The sequence below is a fragment of the Sphaerodactylus townsendi genome, linkage group LG02 (genome assembly GCF_021028975.2).
Source record: "Sphaerodactylus townsendi isolate TG3544 linkage group LG02, MPM_Stown_v2.3, whole genome shotgun sequence".
Lineage (NCBI taxonomy): Eukaryota > Metazoa > Chordata > Lepidosauria > Squamata > Sphaerodactylidae > Sphaerodactylus > Sphaerodactylus townsendi.
This window is the reverse complement of record NC_059426.1, coordinates 20,359,193-20,385,326: the sequence shown is the minus strand read 5'-3', so window position 1 is coordinate 20,385,326 and position 26,134 is coordinate 20,359,193. Positions and strand designations below refer to the sequence as shown.

General features: G+C 44.0%; 2 protein-coding genes across 8 annotated transcripts in view; one reads left to right on the top strand and one right to left on the bottom strand.

Annotated features, from left to right (window-relative positions):
* TRAK2 (trafficking kinesin protein 2) overlaps positions 1 to 3,284 on the bottom strand; it is a 61,251-nt gene extending 57,967 nt beyond the window's left edge. The window contains exon 1 of one of the 2 annotated variants that reach the window (XM_048485987.1): positions 3,134 to 3,284. The gene's annotated coding sequence lies outside the window, so the exon portion shown is untranslated. The remainder of the gene's footprint in view (positions 1 to 3,133) is intronic. The other variant, XM_048485988.1, reaches the window with a different exon arrangement.
* STRADB (STE20 related adaptor beta) lies at positions 2,403 to 23,093 on the top strand. 6 transcript variants are annotated; one of them, XM_048485990.1, is made up of 14 exons: positions 2,403 to 2,752; positions 6,233 to 6,289; positions 7,024 to 7,181; positions 8,853 to 8,876; positions 10,100 to 10,202; positions 12,581 to 12,702; positions 13,334 to 13,442; positions 14,009 to 14,132; positions 14,521 to 14,692; positions 17,014 to 17,118; positions 18,249 to 18,475; positions 20,108 to 20,150; positions 21,066 to 21,916; positions 22,005 to 23,093. In XM_048485990.1, the coding sequence occupies exons 2-13, from the start codon at positions 6,238 to 6,240 to the stop codon at positions 21,216 to 21,218; spliced, it is 1,392 nt and encodes a 463-aa protein (XP_048341947.1). In that variant the 5' UTR covers positions 2,403 to 2,752; positions 6,233 to 6,237; the 3' UTR covers positions 21,219 to 21,916; positions 22,005 to 23,093. The 6 variants fall into 6 exon arrangements, with proteins under 6 accessions (XP_048341947.1, XP_048341950.1, XP_048341949.1 ...); XM_048485993.1 differs by having other exon boundaries at positions 2,406 to 2,752; positions 7,101 to 7,181; XM_048485992.1 differs by lacking the exon at positions 2,403 to 2,752 and adding an exon at positions 3,419 to 3,570 and having other exon boundaries at positions 7,101 to 7,181.
* The last annotated feature ends 3,041 nt before the right edge of the window (positions 23,094 to 26,134 follow it).

The window sequence follows — 26,134 nt, the reverse complement described above, 5'->3', positions numbered from 1 at the left end:
CCTTATTTGTTTTTATTTTCTTTATTTACTTCACATGTGTCAAAGGGGACCCTAAGCGGCTTATATCGGTCTCCTCTCCTTCATTTTATACTTCCTACAGCCCCGTGAAGTAGGTTAGGCTGAGAGTGTATGACTGACCCAAGATCATCTAGCAAGCTTCAACAGCAGAGCAAGGATTCGAACAAGGGTCACTCAGATCCTAGTCTGACGCTCTAACCTCTACACCACACTGGTGTAGCCAAGAACACAAAAGAGCACGTATTCAACCTTTATGGAATGGTTTGGCACTTAGTCTTGGGCTGCTCCAATGACCCAGACAGAAGAGATCTGGAGGAAACGAGGTGACAGATTGCAGCCTGTGCAGATTAACTCCCGTAAAGGGGCATTATTAGCAAGAGGAGGCTCACTGAAGAGTGGCAACCTGAATTTAGAATGGCTGGGTTAGATTGGAGTTGCCTCCTACAGAAAAAGAAATGGTGCGATAGGGAGATACAGAGACCCAAGTTATAACTTAACATGAAGTAACTTGAGCGTTGAGTCTTGGTATCCCCCCTCCCGGCCGACAGCATTCCCTGTCTTGTGAACATAGTGAAACACCAACAATAAAATGCTTGGTCTGCTACTGCAAACCCAATCTTATGCACCAGAAAGAATTCCCGCCAAGATCAGTGGGACTTACTTCTGAGTAAATGAGAGCCGGACATTTGTGTGAACCAACCTAGGACTGGGGTGCATGATACGCCACAAAACATCACAGCATAAATCATTTTCTTTGAGACTTATTTCTGGCAGTTTGCATTAAACAATGAAAAAATGGAATGAAGCCGTACAGAAAATATGGCAGAACATGGGAGAAGATCCACTGTGCAGCATGAATAGTTGCTACAAGTAAATTATTGGCTGCTCAGCAGTGACTATGGATGTTTGAGTGTCACTCTAGGTTTTGGGTAACACAGGTTTAGATCCTCACTTTGCCATGAAAACTTGCTGGGTGACTTCACTCACCCCCCCCCCCCGCCTAACCTTCCTTGTTGTCATGACACACTGTAGGCAGAGGCATAGCAAGGGGGGACTGGTGCTTCCTCCGTCCCTACCCCGCCCCAGAATGCCCTCGCCACACCCCCACAGGCGCGCGTGCATCGTGCACTCCCCGGCCCCCTTGGAGCTACACCTCTGATAGAGAGAACTATGTAAAATATTTTGGGTCTCTACTGTGAAGAAAAGTGGGGTATAAACATCTAAAGAAACAAAGGTTCTCAAACACCTAATCCACAGGAAAATATTAATTGACTGCAGGTAGTATGTTGTACGCACAAGGTTCTGCTTTTAAAAGAGGCCCACTCAGTAAAACAGAAGAACCAGAAACAAACAAAAAATGATTTGTAACCTGGCCCACAAGAACATTACTCTAAAAATCTAGATGGGATACTTTAGGAGGCTCAATTGTTGAAGCCTAAGTCCACATTCAGCTCATCAACTGAAGGAAGTTACAAGTTTGAACACACATCAAAAGTATAACACTAGTGATGAGATGGGAATTAAATCTGGCGCGCTGAAAATAATGTAAGACGTGCAAACCAAATTACAATCACCAACTAGCTCATGTGTCCCCATTACTGCAGTCAAAGTCACTTCAACATCAGCAATTTCCATCCTCCATATTGAAGTTATTAATACAATTTATTTTTTTAAAGGAGAAGTTAACCTATGTGGAAAATATAAAGCAACGGGAGATCCTCAACCTGTAACAGAAAACAGAAGACCTAATGCACAGAGATTTAATTTTGGTAGGGCAACTGTATTTCTTGAGGGTGCACAAAGAAGAGGAAGAGAGATACGACCTTTAAGAACAAACTTCAAATGCAGTAGGGCCTGAAAGATCAATAAGGTTTCTCAATATTAGTTTTCGAGAGTCAAAGCTCTCTTTGTTCAGATTTGAGGCGGGAAGCATTGATTCTCAAAAGCATGCTGTGGAAATCTTGTTGGCCATGAAGTTGCTACTGGACTCGAGTCTTGCTTGACGACAACTGCAGACCAAAAGAGCTACCCACCTGACACTATTCCAACCTTTCAACAATTCATCTCTCACTGACACTTATTATAACTTGCAAAATCAGCGGGGAGAGTCAAGGGATGAGCCGAACTCAAGAGAGGACAAACAGCATATGCCAACGCATAATCCGTTATCGGTTTTCCAAAGTCCTGCATCAGCAGCTTAGCATTAAAGAGGCCAGTGCCTTATTATGTACCATGAAAAAATCTTTTGGACAGGTTCACAACGGGCGATCCTACGCAATCTGCTCCTGTTCAAGCCTGATGAAATCGATGAGCTGGGACCGGAGCAAGCCTGGCTAGGATCGCAGCGGTTCAGCTGTCACCACAATCAAAAGGCAACACAGGTCTCTTGTGGTCATCATCATCATCTGACTGCAAAACACCACTGAGGTCACCCTGGAAAGAGAAAGCCGCTATTCTTTTCCTAAAGAGAAAAGGGGCATCTGGCCACCCAGTGCCGCCAGATGGGGGTGAGCGTGCCTCCCTCCTGTTGGGCACACCACTGATGCCCAGGGAAGGGCCAGCTGCCCGCACAGCCTCAGCCACCCCCCACTGGCGTTTTCTGCATTGGAAGCTTACTTTTTTTTTTCCTTATTAAAAAAAGAAAAGAAAGCCCCATTCCTGACTGCTGCAAAAGATGCTGAGAAGGAAGTTTCCAGCGCGACGCCAAGAAGGGAAACAAGAGGGGGAAAGAGAGGTAAAATTAGGACCAACCACAAAAAGAGTGGGGTGAAACGAGGACAAAAAGAGGGGAAATGGGGAAAGGGAGGGGTGGGAAGGGACCCCCTTTCCCAGTTCACCTCTTTAAGGAAGGGTGCTGCAAGGTGGGTCACTCTTGGAGGAGATCGGCGGGATGCTTCCTGGGCATGCTGCCGCCGTAGGGGCGTAAAATGTCTAACCCGAGGCGGCGGGCTAAGCTCCATCTGGGGTCATTGCGATTTACTTCTGAGTAGGCACCCTTGGGACCAGGCGAAGGAGGGAGGTTAGACGGAGGGAAGGGGGGGAAGAGAGGAGGACAGGCGGAGGGGGCAGCGGGGTGGTCGCCGCAAGGGACGAGCAGACGATGGGATCTTCTCACCTCTCCCCGCTCGCTCGCTCGCTCCTTCCCAGCGCGAGGCCCAGGCCGGCTGCCTCCAGCCCCTTTTTCAAACCACCGGCTCCAACTGGCGACTGCCCCCTCAGGTCACAAGATGGCGCCCCAGCGGAGCCGGTGGGAGGCCATCCCCACGCGGGGTAGTTTTGAACTACAGCTCCCGTCCTGCAGCGGGAGGGACGGTCAGCCTCCCCTCCTAGTTCCAACCCGAGACGGGCCGCGCTGCATCATGGGGCGCGTAGTTCCAATGGCGAGGTCCGGCCTGGCGTCGGTGACAGTTGTTTTGCGAGGCGGGGCGTCCAGTTTGAGACGCCTCGGGCCGGCTGTGAGGACGCCGCCGTCTCGCCTCAGACTCGCTCGGCCCTGTCTGGGGCTGCTTGGGGGGCGCAGCCCCCTCCCCTCCATTGCCGACGCCCATCCCGGTGAGAAGAAAGAGGCGAAGGCCCTTGTGAGGCGGCGGGGGCGGGGGGGACCTCACCTTTTGGGTCCAGGAGGAAGGGGCTGCGTTGAGGAGTTGGGCAGGGGCGAGGAGGGGGAGTGAAATATGGGGAGGGGGACGCTCCCTGGCGTCAACCTCCGCGGTCACTTGTGGTGCTTTCAGCACAAAATAACAGCCATGACAACACCAACTGTTTGCAGGACTGGCGAGGGGTGTTATTTGGGGGAGGGGGAGGGGTGTTTAAACTTTTGGGCGAACTTAAAAATGTGCCCAAGTTCTGTGTCCAGCTTCTGGGTAGCCAAACAGTGACTTAAAAGCACAGCTGTGGGGGTGACTGTTGTCTCCCCCGTGTCTCTGGTCCATTCATGTCCAGGCTCCTGGGGTCTTTTCCATTCTGACTGGGGGGAAGCGCCTGGCACATGCTCAGGCCCTGTGGAGATGCTCTCTCTGGCACAGTTAAAGAGTGTCAGGGTGCAGAGTGGGTCCATGCACAGCCTTCCTTTCTGGCCGCCCTTCCCTTAATGCACTTTCAATCCACTTTCACGATTATTTGAAAGTGGATTTTGCTATTCCACGCAGTAAAATCCAGCTGCAAAATGCATCGAAAGTGGATTGAAAGTGCATTTTTATGCCTGTGTGGAAGAGGCCTGGGTATTTGCTCAAAAGTAAATTTGGCTGTCTCCCATACCTGTTTCAAGCAGGATGTATGTGTGTTTGCTCAGAAGTAAATACCTGTGTGTTTGCTCAGAAGTAAATTCGGCTGTCTCCCATACCTGTTTCAAGCAGGATGTCTGCCTGCCTACACAACAGGGCCTCACAAACTGGTTAAAGTGTAGAGAAATCTTTATTTAGGAACTAATGTACTTCATCATTATTATTGTTATTATTTTGTGAAGTCACAGCCGCCACATCTTCAGCCGGTGTTGATGTTCACGCACATCAGGTTCTTCCCACAAATCTAGGATGTCATAGTGCATCAGCATAGTATATGTGTAAATGCAAGCATATGTGGCCTTTTCTAAGTGACAGAGATTTTATCAATATGTAGATGGCTCAAGTTCTGTCCAAGGTTTTTTGGTGGTGGTTATTATTATTATTGTTAAATTTTGTTTAATATCACATCTGCCAGTTCTTTAGCTGGTTGTTGGCCTTTCATTACAAGTCGAGCTTCACCCAGAGGCCTAGGATGTTGTAATGTATCAGCATAGTATTCCTGTGGATTTATAGCCTGCTCATTGCCAACTACAATTTGTCTCAGGGGAGGTCACATCACAGTTTAAAAAAATACACATCAATCAGTAACAATCACTAAAATTCTAACTTTAGATCTCCCTGGCACTCTTAATAAAATTTAATCTGTAATGGGGAACAGCCAGGGAAGGAGGGAATAGAAAAGGAACCGAAGGAAAAACAGAAGGCACACAAGGGGGGTGAACCAGAATTAGCAAATAAATAAACTAACAAATAATTGAAAATAGCAACCAAAATGGGGGTCGGGAGGCCATCAAGATGGAACTTTTGTTGCTTCAGTCATAGGCCTGGTAGAACATCTCCATCCAACTGGGCCAAGCCCCACAGGGCCTGGGTCTCGTACAACAAAGAGTTCCACCAGGCTGGGGCCAGAGCCAAAAAAGCTCTGGCTCTAGTTGAGGGCAGCTGGATACTTCTTGGGCCAGGGACTACCAGCAGATTATTACCAGCAGAGCCCAACACTGATAGTAAAGGGTAGATCTCGTTTCCTAGCTGCATCATTATCTGAGAGAAAGGGATGAGTGTGGAACTTCCTAGAAGAAGCAGGATATTGCCCTGAGAGTAGCAATCTGGTGACAGGCAAGGAATGACACTGGTCAGGAAAGAAGATGCTGACCCCACGATCCTATCTAATTGACCTTTCCTTTGGCTGCCCCCTTTTTTTCTTTTGTACACAAGTCATTTCTCACTGCAACTGTGAATAGATATGGCTCTAAAGAAGAAAGCTTTGATTTTTGAAAGTTCATGCTGGAATACACAATCTTTAAGGTAGTGCTTCTCAACTTTTACTTTATTGTCACCCATTCAACAGACACATGTCATAGCGATTCAGATATCAACCTCAGTACTCCATCTTGTTCCACGCCAACACAATTTCAGGCAGGCTGTTCCCTTTCTGCTTTCAGCACTGCAAAAAATATTTATTCATTTAAATACCTCTTTGTTGCTTTAAAAAAAGAAAACCCATTCCAATCGAGCTGCAAAGCAATCTGGGAAATGGGTTGATAAAGAAGGTGTGTGACATTCGAAGCATTAACCAATCAGTACTGTATACAGCTGGAATCTGCTGCAAACTTTATTCTGGACCGGGAATTGTGTGTCTGCATAACAAGTGGTTCTTCTATAGTAGCTTGATAGCTTACAACTGTATACCTCTTTACTGGAGATTCTGTGCTGTGTCTGTGGGTCTCCTTATATAACTTATTGATACTTTGACCCAATGTGCTTAGAAGAATTGCTTCCATCCAAGACAGTTGTGTGTAGTTCTAGTGTTTATAACTTGCAAATGTGTGGGTTGGGAGAGATTTGAGGGCTTATAGTTCTGTGATACCTTTGCTTGGTTTGTATTGGGATGCTGGGCTGAAAATAACCTGGATTTGAATATGTTGTTTCAGGGTAAATGGGTTTGCATGACGTTTCCTACACACTAAGGCAGTTCCATGTCTTGCTTGGTAAGCATATATTATCCTTCCTTCATTTTGTTTTTGATAGAAATTTGCCTTCTATGCTTAAAAGACATCAAGATAACTATTCCTTTTCTTCTTTTGGTTCCTTTATTTTTTAAGCTAAATTTACTAGATTTTTTAAAAATGAAGAGACTGGGAAAGTCCAGTTCTTCAAGATCATTGCCCTTTGAGAGCCACAGCCCGGGCCTAATCTCCTCTGTTTGTTTTGTGGGTTCCTCTGTAATTGTATGGAGGGGCTATAGCCAAGAAAGGGAGGATGCAATAGTGGTGGTCCACAGGTGGCCATTCTGTTCAGCCACATGGCTGATTTAAGTTACTCTATGTGGATTGGCCATGCAGCATTTTGTGAAAACGCTCAGGGGTTAATTGTGCAGTGAGTCTAAATCATAACAACTTTGTAGAGGTTCTTGACTATTCTCCTCTGGATCAGTAGGCAGAGCTGTATAGTTCTTGGATGGGTTCCTTTACTATTTCATAGAATCATAAAGTTGGAAGAGACCACAAGGGCCATCAAGTCCAAACCCCTGCCATGCAGGAACACACAGTCAGAGCACTCCTGACATACGATCATCCAGCCTCTGTTTAAAAACCTCCAAAGAAGGAGACTCCACCACTCTCCAAGGTAGTGAATTCCTCTGTCAAACAGCCCTGACAGTCAGAAAGTTCTTCCTAATGTTTAGGTGGAATCTCTTTTGATGAGAGTTCCAATTCCATTATAGACCAGCCAGTACCGAGCATTCCTAAGCAGGCCTACTCAGAAGAAAGTCTCATTTTATTCAGTAGTGCTTACTTCCAGGACTGTTCCTGTATTCTACGGACACGAGTTGAAAGATTCGGAGCAGAAAAGAACTCTGAGGACAGCAGCAGTGAAGACTCGGTAAGGAAGCAAATATTTACTTGGCCTGTGTTAATGACTTTGGGCTGCTGACGGGCATGCCATAAAAAAGCATGTTATTTTCAGCTAGCCCCGGACACTGTATGTCCAAACTGCTATTCCCACTATATTTAGTCTTGGCTGGGTGTTTTCTCTGGTGCCAAAGGGAAGATTAAGGGCTGCTTCTGGAGACGTTTGTGATGTGCTCTGTGTAACCGCTGTAGCTGCATCTGAATCAAACCCCCATGTGCTTCGAGCCACACATGCACACATGTAATGCTCCCAGTGCGGGCTAAGCCTAGTGAAAACTGGCTAAGGCAGCCACAGGCCTTTTCTCCTTTGCACTGTCCTGCCACAGTGTAGTATCTGTTGAGTTATTCCTCAGATCCAGCATTTAATTAATTTTCTTGGCTGAGGGCCTTCTAATTTAACAAGTTGTGTCAATCCTTCTTTTTCGGTTTGTTTTAGAGAGTTTCATGTACTTCTGCTGTTCATCCTTTTGGATATTTTATTTATTTATTAGATTTTTGTACTCCACCCTTCCTAGCCAAGACTGGACTCAGGGTGCTTACATGCATAATTACACGCATAGTTCTAAAACAGTAATCACAAAACAATTTTCAGTTTAATATATAAACAGTTAAAACATTAAAAGCATTCACAGAGCATTCACAGATGATGACTAAATAAATGTCAGAGGACCCTTGGACAGCCCACACTATAGTTATCAATCCTGTCCCATTCTATAATCCATACTGTTTTGAAAATAAAATAGGCTGGGCGCTCCTGTGTCTTTTACTGCAGGCTAATGTAGGAGTTTGTTAACTCCTACGTTATCTTATATTTGAGAGGCGTCCAGTTAAACTGTGCATGGCATTGTGACATGACCCAGTTCCTGAATTAAAAAACAAAGTTGGAAACACAATTAAATGGGGCTCTGTATGGCCTCTACTGTTGGAAACGGCACTCTTTTATCTCCAGTTGTTAACATGGGTGCTTAGAATAAAACCCTATTAACATTATTGTAGCCAGTTAAGCAAGTCCAAGAGCTGAATAACATTTTTAAAAGGTATGTTTGAAGCAGGAGCAGGGATTGTGATTGCAGCTTTAATAAGGTGGATGAAATATGTTTTAATTTTAAAAAATCAAACTTCTATGTTTTTGGTTTTAGCTATACATTTCTCTCTTAAATAACCTGGTTTCATATGAAACCAGAGTTTAATGCAAACATATAATCTTTTCAAACAGAACGTATGGCTGTCTTGGAGAGGCTGCTTTCCTTCATAAAGAAATGGGGTGGGAGGAATACCCACCATCACAGAGGATGATAACTCATGCCCTTCCATTCTGGCCTGACACTGGGTGCCAGGGGGTGGTGGATCGTCACAGGCATCCCACCACTTATCCACCTGAATCACCTTTTATTTCTAGATTATGTCTAGTAACTACCTGCGCAGTGCAGCCGGCTCGATGCTCTTTGTAGTGTGCGCATGTGTATAAGGACTCGCTAATCAAACAGCAGGGAGGAAGGTAATGCAGGCTGTGAATCGCTTTTGACTGTCACTTTGTTTTGTGAAGAGCAAATTCTGTTGGGGATGTTGGCAAACTAAATAAAAGCATATGATTAAGTGAGATCTTTTGTTCCACTGTCTTTTAAATTTTCCCCCTGGAGAGGCTGAAGCAACATATTTCTGCTTGGTGAGTCATTACTACCGGCATGAGTAAAGAGAAGGCGGCGGGGGGACGGGGACGGGGGGAGAAGAGAAAGACCAGTGTTAACTAAACTCAACTGGAGTGACTAGGCTTTTCCGCCCTTTTGTGTGGCCTTTTCTTTATGTAGAAGGCTGAGAGGAGTTCTGCTCCTGAAGTAAACTGTAAAAAGTAACACTTGCATTTATTCTAGTAGATTGTGTCCTAACACAAGTGACCATCTATTCTGGCATCATGTGAATGCATCATGTGGGATATTGGTTTCTACTGGAGAGACCTGCAGAAACATCTGTCTCCACCGTAGTCCATGTGGAGAAGAGAGAAAGAACAATGGCTTCTGAGAGAGAAGGAGGAGCAATCAGGGGTAGCTCTCAGGTTCAGACAGAGGAACATCCCATTCAAGAGATAACACATATACACTTAGAGTGATTAAACACTCCCTGACATTCAGAGCATTGCTTCGGATTACTCTGCGTAATGAATTGTATTGCCATGGGATTGCATCACCAATGGTGGCAACCTCTACTTTGGGTCTACAGGCAGGTGATGACTAGTCTCATCTCTTGAACTAAAGAGCAAGTTTTCAGCATAGCATAGAAGTCTTGTTGAAGATCTGATTTCTTTCTGCACTAGCAATGCTTTCTAGACCTTTACCAGGAGCAACAGCAGCTAGCAAGCCCACTGTTGGTGCTACCATGAATTGCTCCATCCTCCAATTTTTCCTTTCTCAGTGTGTCTTGTCTGTCCCTTATCTTTTCAGTAATGTACTCACTGTGACAGTCAGGATGCATGTGCTTGCAAGAAAGAAAGCATGATCTTTTTTCTCCCTTCTTCGTAGCCGCCTTCTGTCTGCCATCTCTGTTTTCTTGTTCTTCTCTTGTCCCTTTCCTGTTTTCCTTTCCATCTCTCTCCTCCCATTTCTCCCAAGTCCCTTATCTTTGTTTTGTTATTTCTGCCTGCCACTTTCTTGTCCCCATCTTTCAGTTCCTCTAAACAGAATGCTTTGCTATGGTCTTGGAACAATCGGTTAGTCTTAACATGCGGGATCCAGTGGTTTAAGAAAAATGGACATAAATGTAGACAGAATGAAAAGATTGTACCATTTTTTTCTGAAAGATTCTTAGATTTGGATGGCCTTTTGGACCATTGCACTGTTGTCTGCTTTTTTCAGCATTAAAAGCCAAAATGTTTAACATCTGTTTCTTATTTAGGCAGATGAATCTGCTGTATTTTGGAGCCATTCGTCTAGAAGAAGAGATGAACAAATATCGTGGTCCTCCGATGTATCACATTATGATCTCCAGGTGGAAATAGGTAACTTGCGATCTGAACAGTGATACATGTCACATGGTTTAATAGGATGGTATTGTTCCATGAGACAAAAATCTGGACTCTCCTTCTCTGCTAGTGAATCTGAATCCCACAGTGCTAGTTGCTGATCTGCCAGAACATTACCCTGTTTCTTTTACTGTTTCGTTGTGGTGGTCTGTTTTCTCTGAGTTTAATACTGGTGAATAACATTAATTTGTGGTGGCTGCCAGATTGGTGTAGTGGTTAAGGTGTCAGACTAGGGTCTGGGAAATCTAGGTTTTATGTGCGAATGCTCTTTGCGGACTTTAGTTCCGCATTTAATACAATCTCGCCACAAAGACTGGTGACAAAACTTGTGGACCTTGGACTCTCACATTCAATCTGTTTGTGGATTAGGGACTTCTTGTCTGGACGTTCCCAGAGGGTTAGACTGGGAAATCGGGTTTCCTCAGTTCTTACTCTAAATATGGGAACGCCTACAGGGCTAATGTGTTGAGTCCTTTACTGTTCACCCTGCTTATACATATGATTTGTACTCCTGTCTATCATTAAGTAACACCATTATCAAATTTGCTGATGACACAGCGGTGGTGGGGCTCATCTCCTGGAGAGAGGGATGAGTCTGCCTACTCCCGGAATGAAGAGTGGACCGACTGCTCTCATAGTGCAGGAAAATAACCCTGGTTCTTAACACTAACAAGACAAAAGAGGCTCATAGTGGACTATAGAAGGAATAGCTCAGAAATTCAGCCCTTGACTATAAAATGGAGGAATCAAAATTGGAAGCCCGGGTGGCTAGTTTGGTAAATTTCTGGAAGCAAGTTATATTGATTAAAGAGGATTTGACCTGGGGGAGTACAGACTGCCGCGGTGGTTAAGAAAGCCCAGCAAGAGACTGTACTATCTAAGAGACTTTTAAGGAAGCAGCAACTGGATGGAGGAAAACTTTCCCTGGTGTCCTTTTACCGCTGTGCTATAGAGAGTGTCCTAACCTACTGCATCTGTGTGTATGGTTCTCCAGTTGCACTGATGTGGCCGAATAGGAAGGGCTGACTCCAAAGGAGTGATCCTGCCACTGCACAAAGGATTGCTCCGGGCTGCCCTCTCCCCTCCCTTAGGAAGAAATCTATAATGCCCGAAGCCTAAGTATAGCCCAAAATATTCTGAGGGACCCGTCTCATCCAGCACACTCTCTTTTTAAACTGCTACCATCTGGCAGACGATACAGGGCCCTCAGAACTAGGACAAAGAGGTTTAGAGACAGCTTCTACTCTAGAGCTGTGGCTATGCTAAACTCCGCTGCTTCATATTGATGTATTTGGGGCTGTGTAGGGATGGGTGGAGGATGATGATGTATGAGTCTGAAATTGTGTGCATCGAGGAATGCTGCTGTAAATTTCGTTGTGCGTGCACAATGACAATAAAATGCTTATGCTTATGCTTATGTTTGAATCCCCACTTTGCCATGGAAACATGCTGGGTGACCTTGGGACAGTCACACACTCACACCCTTTCCCTTGGCAAGTATTTGGATGGGAGACCTCCAAGGAATACCAGGGTTGAGACATGGAGGCAGGCAATGGCAAACCACCTCCAAAAGGCCTTGAAAACCCCACCAGTGGTTGCCATAAGTCAGTTGTGACTTGACAGCAAAAAAAAGAAAAGAAAAAGGTGCCTGCCTTTCTGTGAGATATAATTTGGGTTCCTGAAGCTACTTCACAGGATTAGCTCTCATTTGGTTTTAACCAGAGAGACTCTGGGGAGTGCAAGGCTGTGCTGTGCTATTCAACCCTAGTAAACTTATAGCTTGTGCAAAAGTTCCCCCTTCATGCTGGAGAACACAGTGTATCGTTACTGTGGTTGCTCTAGGATTGCTACAGAGAAGCCAGCTGTGGATTCTCTGAGATGATTACTACTGCCTGCAAAGGTTCATGAATCACCAGTTTTGTAGCTACTCTTTAATATTTATCACATGCAGCAAATCCTGTCCATAAATGTTCTCTGCTGTGAATTGCTGTCCTTTTGGATATCCTGCAAGAGGAGTCTTGTCATTTAGTAGTTGACTGGATGTGACAAAAATAACTTGTTTGGCTTCTGCAAACTTTTCTACTGCTAAATTAGCTTCGGCTAAAATCATGAGCTTGTACTGAATGTAAACCAGATTCAGTCAAAATCAGCTGACTGGTTGTATCACAGAGGTCCCCAGATTTTGGCACCCATGGGTACCATGTTAGGGATCTGTGCTGTATTAAGGATGACAGTTTCTCACAGCTTGTTGATCTCTTGTCTAGAATGTCAAGATTGCTTGAGTGCCAAACAGTAAAACAATAACTAAGAGAACTGACAAAGTTGTTAAAAGTGCCAACCTCTTTTGCTAACAGGAAAGGGATGCAACAACCTGACTTCCGTCTACCTCGCCCGTCATATCCCTACAGGAACCCTGGTGGCTGTTAGGATTACGGATCTGGAGAGATGTTCTGAAGAACACTTGAAAGCTTTGCAAGTAAAAAAAGATGTTTCACCTTTGAATTAATAATGGGATTGTAAAGGAATTCATGAGTTTAAATTTGGAATCTGACATAAAGGTCTTAGGGACAAATACTGTGCAGCAGTGGTTCTCAAACAATGGGAACACAGACGTGTGTAGGTGGGATGTAAGGTTTCCATGACAATGAAAGAATTCATTCTCCTTCAACCACTATGTTCACCTGCCAATGGGTTGTACTGTCTCCTTCTGACCCTACCTGTTCTGATTATCCACCTGTAACGTTTTGGCATGCTCTTAGCAATCCTCCCTGGCACAGTTTATCCATTGTGCTTCTGTGAGTTTTTTTATGTCTGTAGCACTCTGTAAATTGTAACTGTAACAATGGAATGCCTCAGAAAAATGGAATGCTTTCTGTTTCCATCATGATGGCACCCAGGTTCTTTAATATAATGATTGGTGAGACATCAGACAGGAAAGATTAAAAACTGTAGGTAATTTATGAATGATAACTTGTGGAGGTTTGGCCGAGTCGTCTCTGGGCATTATCATAAAACGTTCAGAAATCTGCGATCACTTTGAGTAGTGAACCCGCACGTGGAATCTTGATCATCTTCTCAATGATCAAAATGTTTGCTTTCTCCCCTAGAATGAGGTGACATTATCCCATGCCTTTCGACATCCCAATATCATGACCCTTTGGGCAGTGTTCACCGCTGGAAGCTGGCTCTGGGTCATTTATCCTTTCATGGCATATAGTAAGTATCCCATTTGCAACCCCCCCCCCCTAAAAAACATAAACCACATATTGATTGTATTGTGTCTGCATAGGCTAACTGAGCATAACTGATACCAGGAATGAGTTATCAAAGTTTTTTTTTTTAAAGTATAACCAAGCAAATAGCTTAATTTAAAAACCCCTGCCTTGGGAAAACCAGAGGATCTGTTTACATGGAAGAAGGGGTGGGGGGAGTGATCACCGACCCAGGAAAAAACTGTTTCCTACAGGGCTGTCCCCAAATGCCCAAGACCTCCAAGCCTCAGGAATGGCACTATTTGTAGGTCTACCAGTGAATCGTGTGCTGTATAAGAAGCGCTCTTCCAGACTTGTCATGTGCTCAGTTATCATTGGATCATGCACAGTTTTATGTGACCCAATGAGAGGGGTTTGGTGGGGGAAGGCGGGAGGCTGTTCATGAGCAGCCTCAACAACATCAAGAGGAATCAAGTTTGTGGGTCTCATTTTTCTGGCGGCAGCAGCAAAATATTCATCCATCTAAATAAATACTTTGACTTACTTGCAAGTTTCATGCAACTCTTCTAGGTTCAGCCAGTCATCTGCTGAGGACTTACTTTCCTGATGGCATGAGTGAAGCCTTGATAGGAAATATCCTGTTTGGCGCCATTAGCGGGTTAAGCTACATGCACCACCATGGCTATATTCACAGGTATTGTAAAGAAGTATATAGAAAAGTCCCAGATTATTACCGTGTGAGAGCTTCTAAGCTTCAACTATCGCTTTCTCAGTTTGAACTGAAATCAGGCAAGAACATTGGGTGTGCCTGTTAAAGCGGAGGGAGGGTAATTGTACCGTATGTGCACGCTAGTCCCTGGTATTTCCCACATCCAGAAATACTTCTTTATTGTGATCAACGGCAGCTCAAAGGCTAATATAAGCTACAGATCTTCACTGGACGTGCTCCATGTTTTGTGTGCTTTAGGGGAACGGCTCTCAGGTTGTAGATAAGGCAGCAGGCGCCCTGTGTCGCCCGCTAGCTCAAGTTGTGTTTCTTAGAACTGTTCTTCTAACTAAACCTTTTATTATGTGCGTTTCAGAAGTATTAAAGCTAGCCACATACTGATTTCAGAGGATGGCTTCGTCTACCTATCTGGGTTAAACCAACTTTACAGTTTAGTCAACAATGGACAAAGGTTAAAAGCTGTGTACGACTTCCCCCAGTTTAGTACATCATTGCTTCCTTGGCTGAGTCCTGAACTACTGAGACAGGTTAGTACAGATGACATCTTGCTGTTTATAACATATGTTTATGTTATATAAAGTGAAGGTAAAGTTTCCCCTTTAGTCGTGTCCGACCCTGGGGTACCACTGCAAGCAGCGATTTTATAGGCAAGCTGTTTTTGTGGGGTAGTTTGCCATTGCTTTCCCCGGCTATTCTTTACCCCCTAGCTATGAACTAGGTACTCATTTAGCGACCAAGAAATGGATGGATGGCTGAGTTGACCAGGTGTCAGGATGTCTGACCCACAGGGGGCTTGTGTGAGTGGCAGTGCAAGCACTTAACCACTAAGCCATGTGGCTCCTTTATGTTACATAAACGTATATAAATGTATGTTTATAACCTAGCTAATATTTCAGCCTCTAGCTCATGTTACCCAGTTCGTAAGGGGAGAATAACAGTCTCCCAATCAGTTTGTTTCCCAGTCCTTAACATTGCAGTAACACAGAGAGCCCAGTGCTGCCTAACCTTACTACTTCCAAATGTTATGTTTCACCTTCGGAGAGCCATGTGTGCACCTGCAGATTATTGTTGAGAGGACCGACTAGAGGTCAGCTACTCAAAACCAAAAATTATGGCTTTTGTGAAAAGACCTAAAATCCATTCATGGGATATAAGTGTGGTTCGTATTGAGCAAGTTTCTTGCTTCAAATATCTGGTGGTGGTCTTCCAAGCAACAGGCTCTAGAATGCCCATGTGGCATATATTACATTGAATGCACAAAAAGTGCTATATATGGCCAAACCATTTGTCCACTTATGTATGGGGCACTACTTGGAGTTACATCAAGTCTTGTCTTGATGGAGAGGACCCAGTCAAAATTACTGAGGTAAATCAGGTACTGCCCAGTGTTTCAAATGCTACTTTATGTCCACAGTCTGGTCTGGTCAAGGTGGAAGCCAGGGTATGCATCGCAGTTTTCCCTGACTGGCTGCAACTTGGGGGTTTTCTCCTTAAGGTCTCACACCTCTAATACTACAAGATTCTTTTGCCTCACTATGGATGAAATCTCTAAATATCATGTGTGTATGGTCTCTTACAGCAATTTCTTCTGTCTCGGATATTATCAGGCCAGGGCTCTTATCAAACAGCGCATCCTGGGTGTTGAGAGGCAACACGATCTAAATTGGGAAAATAAGTTATTATATGACCCAGTGCAGCACACCAAATTATACCAATGCCCAAACCCCACACACCTAGATTATCCAGAACATAGAAGAACCTTTACCATGGTATACTGCAATGCACTTCCTTCAGCAGTGACAGAAGGGAGATATAAAAAGATAATGTCCTTGTGGAGATGGAAGTATAGAAATAGTACAACATGTTATATTTGACTGTGCTAATTACAACCGTATCCATGGTGTTAATATCGCTCCAATACTCACACGCTATCCAGGGAGACACAGATTGTCTTATCTTTCACTGATGCTCTCTGATATGAATCCTGAAATTCTGTGTCATGTTAAAAAATTCAGTCTGATTGCAAGTAGGAGTAGGAGGTCCCTAGTTAATTATGGGCAATTTCCCACTGGCAATTAATCCTGGGATAGTTACCCAAAATATCCAGGTTTCCTCGCGATCTCCCCACTGCCGAACCACAGAACACAGATCAGTCCTGTTTCTGCGCCCCCCCCCCCGCCCCGCCCCATCATGGGATTTTCCTGGACCTGCTTGTATATGCACCTTTTTGAAAAAAACACTCCAATGGGAGCTAATAGGAGATGGGGGCTACACATTTGAGGGTCCATAACTTTGGCCCCCATGAACCAAACTTCACCAAACCTGGGGGTTATCATCAGGAGGGTCTCCTAAAGATACTCTGAAATTTTGGTGCTGCTAGCTTAACAATTGCACAGCAGACACCCTCCCAAGGGGCAGGCCTAGATGTCTTCACTAGAAAAATGCTGCAGTGAGGATGTTGGAACCTGGATGAAAAGGTGCCGATTCTTTTGAAACTTTGTTGTATCTAGATTAAATTTTCAGTGGGAATTCAGCCTATATTGATAGCGAAAGTGGCTCTGTTTTAATGTGCACTTTATTTTATTTAACTGCTGTATTTTGTATTTTATCCTGTTCTGGTCTTGGACTGTGAATAAACCTTGACTGATTGAATTTTATGTTTCAAGGATGAAATGTAGTAACTGTTTAGTTTTATAGGGCACTCCATCACAGAGGCCCAAGGGAGATAATCTCCAGGTAAACAGTAACATTCCAACAAAAATATTCAGCTTCTGGTATATAGAAGTACATACTCATGAAATAGATATTCAGTGGTGGAGTTTATTGACCCTTTGTTTTTTTCCCATAGGATATATATGGATATAATGTGAAATCTGACATCTACAGTGTTGGGATTACAGCATGTGAACTAGCTAATGGGCACGTACCCTTTCAGGATATGCCTCGCACACAGGTACATGCACTTCTGTGGCTTTTTGGTTTAGCACATCCATTTTGAAGACCAGGAATATATTATTATGAAGAGAAAGTTTCTAAACAGTATTGATATTTCTAAACAGTATTGTCAGGTGAAAAGGTGGTTTGACGTCTGTAAGCATATTCATCAGCACCGCCCTTACACCCTTTTGATGGCGGCCAAAGGGAATGCACAGGTTAGCCTGTTCATGTAACATTGCCTTGTCTACCTTCAGCAATTGCTTTGTGTGATCCCTGACTGGTTAGGATTATCAGCAGGGCCAATCCAAGAAGCACAGCACCCTAAATCAGCTTTGTTTGCCCTTCATGGCAGTATCATGTAGCCAATCTCATTTACTAGAGAATTGGGACATCATCACATGATCTCTGGCTGGTTGCAGAAATAGTAGTAAATAAATGGCTGAAACATTCACGCCAACCACGTGGGGGTGGGGGTGAGGGGAGAGCTGAACATGCACACCGTTCAAACCTTTTTGACCAGGGGTGTCCAACTCTGGCCCTTCAGATGTTCATGGACTATGATTCCCATCAGTTGGCCATGACCAATTGCTGCTGGCAGGGGCTGATGGGAATTGTAGTTCATGAACGGCTGGAGGGCCACAACTGAACACCCGTTTCTGACTAATATTTTTGCCTCCTCCCTCAATATAGAAATATAACCATAACAGAAAAAGGAAGAATCAAAACAGTTATAACAACTATATCTGAAGACTACAAAAAAGAAATTACTCATATTATACACTGTAATCTACTAAGCAATAGACAATAAAAACAGTTGTTGTTGACAATATAAAATGATATAACAATGGACATGAAATATTCTTACAGAAATCATTTGTTAGCCTCCCTGAGACTATGGTATAGGGCAGGGTAGAAATTGCAGAAATAAGTAAATAAATAAAATATGTCATGCGATATCTGCTAAAACAAATAATGACATTTGACAATGCTTTAATGAAAACCTTACTAAACTAAAACACATAGGAAAAACTAAGTGATTCTTGCACAGCTTTTGACCAGAAAATCAAAATGGGCAAATTTGTGTTATTTTATAATTATTATTTATCATCTGTAGGCCATTAGAGTAATGGGATTTTTTTTTACCAGATGCTGCTGCAGAAACTGAAAGGGCCACCTTATTGCCCCTGGAGTTCAAATTCTTTTCCATGCAGTGAATCCAGGATAAAAAATTCCCGGTCGGGGATTGACTCTGGAATCTGCGAGAGCATGACTCGCACAATGACCAGCGAGAGACTGCAGCCGCCGCCCAAAACCTTCTCCCCTGCTTTTCATAATTTGATAGAACTCTGCTTGCAGCAAGACCCTGAGAAAAGGTAATTCCTCTGCAATAGGGCAAAAGGTCAGTTAGAGTCTGTTTGAATTTTAGTCCCCATAAAGTGTGGTTAAAATTTTATGGAGTTCAAACTGCTTTTTAAGTGTTTGAAAACTTCATCTTAGCTGAGTCTGAAATTGCCTACATTTCCTCATCTATTTTATATCATATTGTAAAGATATGTGCTCAGCCTAGCAATTTTTTTTGGAAGGGGTGGGGGGAGGAATGAAACTTGTAGTCTGCAGATATGCAGTGGCTTTGTAATATATGTAAAGGAAGCAAGACACTATGCCTATTGGGAGAGTTCTGTGTGAAAACACTGAGGTTGCATGTAATAAACACAAACCGAAATAGCCAGAAGCAAGTCTTGTTTGCACATACCCACCCCCAGCCATTTCCTGAGATTAGACATTCATCAGGAGGGTGGTAATAGAAGTGTGTTGGGTGTGATTCACAGCAGTGGTGTAGTGGTTAAGAGCAGGTGCACTCTAATCTGGAGAACTGTTTCCCTGCTCTGCCACTTGATCTGTTGAGGCTTATCTGGTGAACTGGATTAGCCTATGCACTCCCAACACACACCAGCTGGGTGACCTTGGGCTAGTCACAGCTCTTCGGAGGTCTCTCAGCCCCACCCACCTCACAGGGTGTTTGTGTGGGGGGAGGTGATTGTAAGCCTTTTGAGTCCTCTTGCAGGAGAGAAAGGGGTGGGGGTATAAATCCAAGCTCTTCTTCTTCTTGTTTTACTCCCTGTGAAGCATTCACATGTGAAAAGCCCTGGTGGGGACTTGCTGGTTTTTCTCACCTTCCCTCTCCTTTGCATGGGAGCACATGACTGCAGTGTGATGGAACAGTGAGATGAAATGGAAAGTGCCCCTGTGAGATTCCCATTCAGTCCCAGTTGTGTGCCCTGTGGTCGCTCGTACTTCCGAATATGACTAACTTACAACTGATTGGCCAAGAAAGGCTGGCTCAGATCTCCAATTCTCGGGGGGGGGGGGGTTCCCCCCTGGAGCTCTGTGCATATTATGTAACTCTCTGTGTGTGTGTGTGTGTGTGTGTGTGTGTTAGTTAGTTAGTAAGTTAGTAAGCCAGAGGCAAAACCCAGGCTCTCTTGAGGGGGAAGGTAGTTCCTCTATTAATGGGTTTTGGGGCCATATTGCAAGTGAATTATGACATTTAGAATTTGTGCAAAGTAGGTCTGTAACTGAATCTTTAGTTGGCTGATGGGGGACAGAAGGGCACATTTTTATTCTTTAAGGATAATTTGATTCGGGAGTGAGAAAATGTCAAGTGATTTTTTTTTCTTCTGTGAGTGGTAGCCTTACAATTAAATAAAACCAAAAAACCCACCCTATCTTTAAAAATTTTAATATGTTGTCAGTCCTATTGGTATCGAAGCCGTTCACATTTGGACATCTTGAAAAAGGGATATCTTTTGCTGAGCTAAGAGGAATTTGAAAATATTAAGCTCCTTCACCAAGTAGAAATTCTGATTACTTGACTTTTTTCTTGCCGATCGTTCAATCAACTCTGCTAATCGGCCACAGGAGAAGGGGAAGCTAATTGTCAGTTAGCTTCATTTGCAAAAGGGTAAAATCCTAAGTGTTGTGTTTTTTTCCTTCCTGGCATCTAGGCCGTCAGCAAGAGGTCTTCTGTCACACTCTTTTTTCAAGCAGGTGAGCCTGTTTATGGTTTCTATTGAATGTACTAACAGCAGCTAAAGATAATCACACAGGCTGCAATCTAGAGAACCAGAGAGCCTTTCCATAGGAAACCATGTGCTTTGGAGCCTGAAAAACACTGACTCCTGGATGCCAGCTGCTCATATAGATGGTGGAAAAAACCTCAGCTATGCTTGTCAGAGTCCCTGCTAGACAGGCTGAAATGCCATACGTTGGAAGCAGTCTTATTCTAATTTGCAAACCCACGCAAAGAAATCATAAAGGGAGCAGTTTGCAGTGATGGCTTTGTTATCACAGGTAGTCTTTCAGGACAGGACATTCCAGCACGCTACCGATATCCTTTGTTGGTGGAAGGTAACATTTAACATAAAGGGATCCCTTTCTGGAATAAACTGGAGTTTTAGAAATTGGGATTTTTAAAAAATGAATTTTTAATTATTTTTCCACCGAAAAATTTAAAAAAGCAATACGAAGGAAATGAAAGTAATAGACTGAAAAGGCGGGGTGGTGGGGTGGTTGAGGGAAGTAGAAAGACTGCTTCTCTTTGCCAAAGGCAAGTTTTCACTTACTGATCCTTGATGTTACCAAGGATTACTAATGGATTAAAAATGAATCCAAAGTAGTCCACCTGTTGAAGTAAAGGTCCCCAGAGCTTCTGGAGAGGAGACCTTGTCCGTGCTAGACCCTGTCTGCACTAATGCCGGCTTATCGCCCTTTCAGTAAAGTGTAGCCAGGAGCTACTACAGGTAGGAGCTCAAACCAGTCAGTGCCATTTTCTCCGGAAGTCCCTAGAGTTTTAGAATCTGAATCTGTCAACAGTTGTGGGGTACTGCTCTTGTCTGAATGATTTCAAAATTAGTTCTGTGGGTCCAAATTTAGTCTTCTTTCCAATATATTCTCCTCCTTCAGGTGAAAGAACAAAGCAAAGGTTCATTGCTTTCGCTGTTGACTCCTGCTATCCAACATACCCAGTCACAAATACCAGCAGTGCGTTCGTCAGCCATTTGGAATAAATCTAACTGTATTTGGACAAATGAGAGAGAGAGATTCTGGGAATTCTAGAGCGATTTAAGTCCTACTTCTGCCATATATCTCCTGGAAAAATGTGATTATTTTTGCTGCTTTTCTTGTTTTTTTAAAAAAACGTTAAAATATAAATATTGGTGGTATACTTGAAAACGGTAAGAAAAAGTTGTACAGGTTATACGTTAAAGATCATTGGACTTTTCTTCCAAAGTGATACTGTGAGGATATCTTGCCTCTCATTAGTTAGCTGGTAGAAGTGCCTGCACTCTCAAACCTCTCATTTTCCCTCTTGGGGATTGCAGTGTGGTGGCGCAGGCCTGTGATAAAATGCTCGCTTACTGTGGCACTGAGAATGTGTTTCCACTGTTACCAAAAATGCTGACAAATTTTTTATCATTGTAGCTCTGAGTACATGTTCCTGGAGCTCAGAAAGCCCAATGAGATGAGGCCAGCAGTTGGCTTGGGTGGTAAATCTGAGCCATAGAAGAGTTCCTCCTTCTCTCTGTTGCCCCACCCTAAATTATCTGCCTCATTGATGGTGAGTTGGCAATGTGAAACGGCTACGAAAAAGACTTTCAATGTTTGGTTCCCCCCCACCCCATCTCCTCCCCACTGCAACGGACCCTCCTGAGGACATTGCTGCATGTGCTATCCATTCCCACCTCTCTTGAGAGCTCAGATTTTAGCTTTAATAATCAAAGATTTTATATTTTGTTTAAGCCAAATTCCCAGAGGTCTGCAACCTGTGGCTCGCCAGATGTTCATGGCCATGCTGGAAGGGGCTGATGGGATTTGTAGTCCAGAACATCTGGAGAGCCACAGGTTGCAGACTCCTGATCCAAGGTGAACCAGGGGTGGGGCAGGGGGAGCTCACATCCCTAGTACTGACTTCTACATGCTGACCTAACATCTTGTTTCCAGTCTCCCCCTGAGATGTTTTTAAATGTACAGTAAAAGCCACGTAAATATGTAACCACACATATAACATTTTCTTTCATGCCTTTTCTTATTTACAAAATGTGACAGTATCGGTCAGTTTCTGAGGGCTTTTCTACCCATGTTTTTACCAGTTGTTGAAGTAGCGATCACTGTACCCTGAAAATAGCTGTGAGATTTTTTTTTAATGCAAGGTATTAACTCCCTTCACAAAACCTAACCAAGGCAGAATAAATAAATTGGTTAAACCATTACAAAAACTTGAAATTACTTGATTATGTTCTTGGATGCTAACTGGGTCACAACTCTGAATGGTATCTGGAATGAATGACACTGCTCAAAACTCAACCCTAGTTGGTCTTGAAGATGTATTTTGAATGGCATAATCTGTAGGGCTTGCATGTACGGAAAGGGAACTGAACATGAGAGGCAAGAATGCCTGTTGAGCCGTACAGACAGACCATCGGATGAAACCGTGGCATTGGTACATGGTTGGTAAAACCATGCCGTTCCATGCATTTCCCTTGAAGCAACAGTTCACAAGGAAAGACGACCTTCGCCTTTCTGCCTCTGACTTTTTTTGATGTTTCTTTTGTTAAGAAGACAAACACGAGCCAACATGATGGTGAGAAGCAACAGCTTACGAGAAACTGAAGATTGATTTCTGTTCTTTTTAATTTAGTACTGTGAATGACTGAATAAACGTGAACTGTAACCAAAATTTGTTGCTCTCTGTATGACATATCTCTGTATGGCATACCATTTTTCTTCTTGTACATTCTATTTGATCATTTAAAATTGATTTTTTTATGTATAGCTAAAAAGACTGTCATCTTACAGAGTTAATATCAGAGATGTGATGCAGTCGACATCACCAGCATTGTTCTGACGAGGAAACTACTGAAGTAAAATTGTGCATTACCAATCTCACTCCCACACAGGCATAACTGGAATAAAAGGTACTACTTATTTAAAGCGGTCTTCAGTCTCCTCCTTCTCCGATGGTATTGTTTCGTGGGGATTTGGATCACTTTGGGACCACAGACCCAGCTGTGCCACATTAATTCTGAGCTAATTCAGGGCTTTTGCACGTGTCCAGCATTAGAACGTGTGAATTTAATGGACAGATCCCCCACCACATGACAGGAAATTGAAAAAAACTGGCCAGGTGCTCAAAAACATTTATTCCTTATCTTAGCTCTTGGTAATCGCTTTTCCTCCATCCTAGCTCTCTAGGCAGTCACTTTTTTCCCTATCCTACATCTTGGTAATCTCACATTTGTCATATATACCAGCACATATCTATCTGAATGCACACAGAAGATTCTTTGCTAGGATTGTGATCCAAGCCTAGGCAGAAGAGCGAAATTCTTTCCATGCAGCGTCTGGACAAAACTGCTTCCTTTTTTGTATGCCAGGATGGGCATCTTTTTAGTATATTCCTACATCAGGGGTAGGGAACCTGCGGCTCGAGAGCCGCATGCGGCTCTTCTGCCCTTGCACTGTGGCTCCACAAGAAGCTGAGCCGCATGGCCCCATCCTTGCCACCCATGCAGACAGCCTGGAGACAGAAGCGCCTCGCAACACTACCCACAGTGCCGGCTGGGCAGCATGCCCGAGGCTTCCCCTCTCACCTGCCCACGTTAGGAGGCCGAGGTGAGCCTTTCCAGCAGCTGACGTGAGGTGAGCGGCCCTTCATCCTTGCCCACCTACCCCAGGCAACCAGAGGCGAGTAGCATCATCATGCGCTTCTCAGGGTGGCCGAATTAAAGGTTTAAAAACCCGATGTATAGTGTTATCTTTATTTTAGAAATGTCAAAATTATTTGGCTCAAGTGTTTTATTTTTCCCATTGGAAAGCGAAGGGTCCCAAATGGCTCTTTGGTGTGTTAAGGTTCCCTACCCCTGTCCTACATCAGGTAAACTGCGGCTCGAGAGTCAGCATGCTCTTCTGCCCTGCACTGTGGTTCATACCACGCCGCCCCATCTCCACCGCCTCTGCAGGCAGCAGGGCAGGCTAATTCAACTCACCACGGTCGGCTGGGTCAGCTGCTGGCTTCTCCTCACCTTCCGCCCCGCTGGAGCTGGCTGGCTTTTCCCAGCCGTCGGCGCAGGCCGAGTCACGGCTTTCATTCCGCCCACCCTGCAGGCAGGTATACGATCCACGTCAGAATGAGCGAGTAAAAAGGTTAAAAACCCCGGCGTATATAGTGTTATCTTTATTTTTAAATGTCAAAAAAATTATTTGCTGCTCCAAGTGTTTTTTATTTTCCCCGTGGAAAACGGGTCCAAATGGCTCTTTGAGTGTTAAAGGTTCCCTACCCCTGTCCTACATTAATGAGCCTGCCAGTGCGTCTTCTCACGGTGTTTTGTCTTGCCTCATGATGGTTGCTCATGTTCAAATGGTAACCTGTGCAGCCATGCTACTGGAACACGGAGCCCTGCAGAGCAATGTTTGGAACCTTCCAGGGCTAAACGAAGGAGCTCTCCTCCCAAGGAAGGGGCTTGTCCTCTGGTAGAACCATTTCGGTCAGAGGAAGGCTTCTTAAACTGGTTGAAGGTTTCATATTTCACTGAGCCAAGTGGTAGGACGCAAGCCTGAGTCATTCATTAGGAAAAAGTGGGCAATCACCGGGATGGATGAACAAGGATCTCAGTTTTCATTCACAGTTCTTTGGTGTCAAGTTCCACAATAGCCTGTACAATGAGCAGAGATGTTTTGAATGAGGATGAGGAGACCAATCCCATGGGAACCTGAGATGACATTGAACCTGAGATGACAAATATGGGTGGAGGAGGGGTGAGATTAGTGGCTGCAGCCATGCTAAACACAAGCAGCAAAAGCTCTCACAGTTCTGAAGGAATGTGGGTTCAATACCTGGACATGAGCAATATGGACTTGTGGCTGGGTAGTGTTGGTTAGGAAACCAAAGCCATGGTGTTCGGCGGTTTCAGTGTGGACTGGCACTTCTTTTCCCTAATGGTGTTTGATGATGTGAAGCATTTGCAATAGGGAGGTCAAATAGTGCTATCCGTAAGCAGTCCCTCTCTGGAAAACAGAAAGGCTGAGTACCACTCAGAAACACCTCTGCATTCTATGTGTATGAAGACCAGGACAGGCATTTGGATAGCGCAATAGTATGGAAGCAGGCACTGGGGTTCCAAACTACACTGTGTGTCATCTAATTTTCATTTATTTCATTTGCACTCCACCTGTCTCCTAAAAGGGGATCCAAAGTGGCTTACATCACCTCTCCTTGATTTTATCCTCACAACAGCCCTGTGAGGTAGGTTAGACTGACAGCATGGGACTAGCAGCAGCAAGCCTTTATTGGCATAGACAACAGTACAACAATAGTAAAAAACTGATTTAAAAAACATATACAGTACAGGAAATAAATGTTAAGTGGAGGGAAATCTACTGGCATTTAGTAATTTCCAGGAGAAAGTCTGCCACTATCATACAGAGAGAAGGATCAGGATTGTCCAGCAAGTAGTGTAATCTAAATAAATCGGGGAGATCGGGTAAATGTAAAGGAGTAAGATTCACATACTTGGATCTGATTTCATTGAATCTGAAACAATGTAGTAATTGGTGGGTCAGAGATTCAACTGAGCCATCATTACACGGGCATAATCTTTTAGCCTTTTCTTGCTTGTTAAATCTGCCACGTAACAAGGTACAAGGCATAACATTAAACCTGGCGAGTATTATGGCTCTCCTTTGAGCAGGGTATATTAAGCAATACAGATAGTGTACCAAGTGGCCCTGTTCAAATGAGAGAGAAAAATACAAGGTGGAGCATGTTTTCTTGGCTGTGGTGATTAGGGTAGAGAACTCTCTATCCAATAACTGACCTTTTAATTTTCTATAGGCTTCTGAATAGGACAAAGGGCAAAGTGAATCCACTGACAGTCCAATAGAAGCCATTTTTTCTTCAAATTTGAATGGGTGTCAGAGAGCAGACGGTGGACCAGAGAATTACAGTCTGAGAGAAAATGGATTTGCAGCCAGAA

Coding starts and splice junctions, on each gene's coding strand:
- STRADB (XM_048485990.1), top strand. CDS start 6,238: ATGGGTTTGCATGACGTTTCCTACACACTAAGGCAGTTCCATGTCTTG. Junction 6,290..7,023: donor GCAGTTCCATGTCTTGCTTG/GTAAGCATATAT, acceptor ATTCCATTATAG/ACCAGCCAGTACCGAGCATT. Junction 20,151..21,065: donor CACACTCTTTTTTCAAGCAG/GTGAGCCTGTTT, acceptor CTCCTCCTTCAG/GTGAAAGAACAAAGCAAAGG.